The sequence below is a fragment of the Austrofundulus limnaeus genome, unplaced genomic scaffold (genome assembly GCF_001266775.1).
Source record: "Austrofundulus limnaeus strain Quisiro unplaced genomic scaffold, Austrofundulus_limnaeus-1.0 Scaffold1974, whole genome shotgun sequence".
Classification (NCBI taxonomy): Eukaryota; Metazoa; Chordata; class Actinopteri; order Cyprinodontiformes; family Rivulidae; genus Austrofundulus; species Austrofundulus limnaeus.
The window spans coordinates 41,096-42,332 of NW_013954376.1; the positions used below are offsets into that span (position 1 = coordinate 41,096).

Genomic DNA, 1,237 nt, shown 5'->3' on the forward strand with positions numbered 1-1,237 from the left:
AGACTGTGGCATTATCAAAAACTAACCCTTTCTCACTTTCCCACAATGAAAGAAATAGGTTCACAGAAATACCCAACATCTAGTAACTTTTTAAATTATCCACAAACTTCAGCTTCATTTATAAAATTCAAACAGCATTAATAACATTTTATATAAAACTGATCCTCTGAATTCATGAAACAAACTGATGAAAAGCAGATTTTAACCTCTTTGTAGAGAAAAAACTTAAAACTGCAGATTAACTGTAACACATCACACAGTGGTTTTACCTTCACACTGGTGCCGGGGAAGTATCTTCCATCTGGTTTTGATAACTGTTTCCAGTATCTGAAGAGCGTAGTACTGAAAAACACAGAAAAAGGTAACATTAGGAGTGAGTGTGTACTTCTACCACAACAACCAAGCTGTTGTTCCTCATTTCTATGTTGAAACAAATCATGTCCAGTTTATGGAGCAGGTCTGTTTGAGTTTAAACAAGCAGCAAAGCTTCAGACTCAGGAAGAGCTCCTGAAGTCTAACCCTAACCTTACTCCATCAATACGTTCAGGAAACATTACAACAATCACTGACATGGAGCGTACACTAACTCAACAAATCTTATACTAGTTAATTAATTAATTTATAACCTGCCTCTGGAATTTATGTATGGAGACCTACAGAGCAGCAGCAGTTAGCAGTAGTACAGTAGTGCACCTGTAACAGAACATCATACTGTGACTGTATAACTGTGTAATAACAACAGGCCTGAGGTTATAAACACTGACTGACCACACAGACTGCTGGACTGTAGCCAGGTCTGATCAGATCCACACCTTAGTGCTCTCTGAGCCCCTCACAGCACAACCAACTGTTAGTAGGAGGGACCCCCAGGACAGACAGTACTGGTCRTTACAATCCCACCCAGCCAATCAGCTGCCTCTGCACACCATCAGGMCCCCTGGTGGTCAAGATGAAACATCTGCAGGGCTGATGGAGACCTGAGCACACTGCATGGTGAACATCTGTCCACAGCTGTGAGTCTGTTGTCTCTTCATGTCACAGCCCACTGTGGGAACCCCCCCTCCCTCCCCTGTAAGAACCTTTAACCCCCTCCCTCCACTGTAAGAACCTTTAAGCCCCTCCCTCCACTGTAAGAACCTTTAAGCCCCTCCTCCCTCCACTGTAAGAACCTTTAAACCCCTCCTCCCTCCACTGTAAGAACCTTTAAGCCCCTCCTCCCTCCACTGTAAGAACCTTT

General features: G+C 43.2%; 1 protein-coding gene across 1 annotated transcript in view; it reads right to left on the reverse strand.

Moving 5' to 3' along the window:
* Positions 1 to 1,237, reverse strand: part of LOC106536787 (exportin-1) — a gene marked incomplete in the record, with an annotated part of 35,776 nt that overhangs the window by 31,485 nt on the left and 3,054 nt on the right. Inside the window, 1 exon segment of the mRNA XM_014034110.1 lies at positions 270 to 342. Within this exon segment, the coding sequence (XP_013889564.1) occupies positions 270 to 342 (73 nt within the window).